Source organism: Etheostoma spectabile, chromosome 9, assembly GCF_008692095.1.
Source record: "Etheostoma spectabile isolate EspeVRDwgs_2016 chromosome 9, UIUC_Espe_1.0, whole genome shotgun sequence".
NCBI classification, from domain to species: Eukaryota; Metazoa; Chordata; class Actinopteri; order Perciformes; family Percidae; genus Etheostoma; species Etheostoma spectabile.
Window position 1 is genome coordinate 11,508,671 of NC_045741.1, and position 2,451 is coordinate 11,511,121.

General features: G+C 41.9%; 1 protein-coding gene across 1 annotated transcript in view; it reads left to right on the plus strand.

Moving 5' to 3' along the window:
- Positions 1-384: 384 nt before the first annotated feature.
- The window catches only part of si:ch211-262h13.5 (alpha-2-HS-glycoprotein), a 6,892-nt gene continuing 4,825 nt past the window's right edge, over positions 385-2,451 (plus strand). Inside the window, exons 1-2 of the mRNA XM_032525628.1 lie at positions 385-691; positions 1,750-1,860. Of these exons, the coding sequence (XP_032381519.1) occupies positions 458-691; positions 1,750-1,860 (345 nt within the window). The 5' untranslated portion in view covers positions 385-457. The remainder of the gene's footprint in view (positions 692-1,749; positions 1,861-2,451) is intronic.

The following is a 2,451-nucleotide window of genomic DNA, read 5'->3' on the forward strand; positions in this document are numbered from 1 at the left end:
TCATGGTGAGATGCTCATATGGCAGCCACACAATAAGACTCAATGTACTGTTCAAATTGTAATGTAAATGGGAACTATTGCATTAAATTTGTTAAATACACTACATGCATCTTTTGATCAGGATCCAACAGAACACCCGCACTTCACTGAGAATAAAATAGCCTTAAATCATATTTCGTTCATGCACATAAACTTATGTAGGCCTATATTAGGAATGAAACTTGTGTCATCCATTCTATTTGTCCTACAGAAAAGAAAATAGCTCTGGTTAAATGAAACACTGGAGCACTCATTCACGAGTATTAGCCCTCTGACATCAAATAATCTTTGTCCTTGGCATCATTTCAACATCACTGCGCTGTTTTGATTCCAAAAGTCACTGCAGACTTGAACGCAAACACAAGAGAGCAAACTTTAAACCGGCTCCAGTCTTTCAGCTGCTGGAATCTCTGCCACTATGGCTAAATCCATTTTCACATTATTACGGCTTTTATCCCTGCTCGCCATTCACACTCTGTGTGTGTACGCCGAGGGTTTTGCATTGTCGCCTATTGCTCTTGCTCCCATCCCCTGTAATGACAAGGCAGTGGAGAAGCTATCTCGTCTGGCTGTAACTTACATCAATGAGGATCGCCCCGATGGCTACAAGTTTGCCCTCAACCGCATTGCAAATGTCCACCTGCACGCTCAGGTCAGTACAGAGACAAATGCCCAGTGGGAGAAGCTGTTTGGGATTGCTGTAATATTCTGTCAGTGGGTAATTTGTTCATGTTTAACAAGGGGAGTGGGGAGGACAGGTTAGTTTGCCTTCTGTTGTTGCTGCAATATCAAAACCTCCATGTGAAAAAAGGAAGTCACACGCTGATAGATTTAACCAGCCGTGGCCAATCTTCATGTCAGTGGGATCCCGTTTGAGCAGATTTGTGTTTTGTTGTGACAAATGACAAACAGTGTGCACACTCAACCCATCACAATGTGCTGACTCTCACTCTGGAGAACTGATAAGGAAATTAAACTCTGCCTCTTAAGGACTTACTGTCGTCCCCAGACCCTAGTTTGGGAACCACTGAACTACATTACTAAAGATGTGAAAAATAGCAGCAATTACATTAGTGTGCAACCACTATAGAATGAAAATAACAGTAAAGATTTGTTGTTTGCACTTTGTTGTGAATAACTGTCATCACTATGTGTCGGTCCTAATAAACAGTCAAATTGGTGTACAGAATTTCATGTGAAGTTACCCCCCTTCACGACTCATGAAAAAAGGACCGAAGTGACTGTCAATAAAAGTCCAGTTCATTTGAGTCCAGGACCGATGGGACAAACCTTACACAACAGGCTTCATGAACTTCATGCTGCCATCTGCTGAAGGCTATTGTAGCCTGGCAGTGGAAAATATCAGGTTTTAAGAGGCTCAGTTCAACTTCACAACCTGAAAGGCTTCCATTACACCTGGTCAAATCGTTGAGATTTTTTTTTTGCAACCTCTAAAATTGATATTGCCCAAAGTGTTATAGGGTATTACATAGAGCATCCCCTAAAGGGTTCCTCAAGATGTTACTGAATAAATGAAGGTACCTGACCGAATACCTCTCAGAAATCTGAGCCTCAAATGTTTGTAATGTCTCTAGTTATTACGTAAACAAAAAAACTGCTCCACATAACAGTACTGTTGGAATATCTGAGCACACAGCTTTATTTGTATATCCTCTCTCTTATAACTTGTGTTTGCACTGTGCATGTCAGGGCCCAGCAGGCAATGTTTATTACCTGGACCTGGATGTCCTGGAGACCAAGTGTCACATAGGCAGCCCAAAACCATGGAAACGATGTGACGTCAGGCCATTCATGGAAACAGTAGGACAACCAGACACACAAACACACACACACACACACACACACACACACACACTCACACACACACACACACACACACACACGTTTGTTTACTTTACGTTTGTACTATATTTATGAGGACTCTTGCTGGCTTAAGGCCTTTGCTACACTGCAAAAAGGTCAGTTTTAAGAGTCACAATATCCAACACTCTTTTTTATCTTGAATTTGTGAAGTGTCATGGCTACTTTAAAAAAATCCTATAAAGTCACTTTAGCCTATACCATTGGCAGATGTTTTTGTTTGATACCAGCAAATGTGGTTTAACCCAGGAGTGACCTTGCTGACCCGCTACTCTGATGTAAACTTGTTATGTAGCGCATACATTTTTGTTTTTCACTGTGCAGCATCTACGTTCTTTCAGTTTTCAGCAGTATATCCATGTACCATCCATGTACAAATCAATATCTAACTGTAAGACAGAATTTCAAACAAAGGTTTAGTGGCAATGCGCCACAGCGTCCCAGCAGTCAAAAACCCTTTGCCCTTCCAGGCCAAACACCTGCCAACGCCAGTTTGGACCCTGGCGTTATAGCCTCTCCCCAGGTAATAGC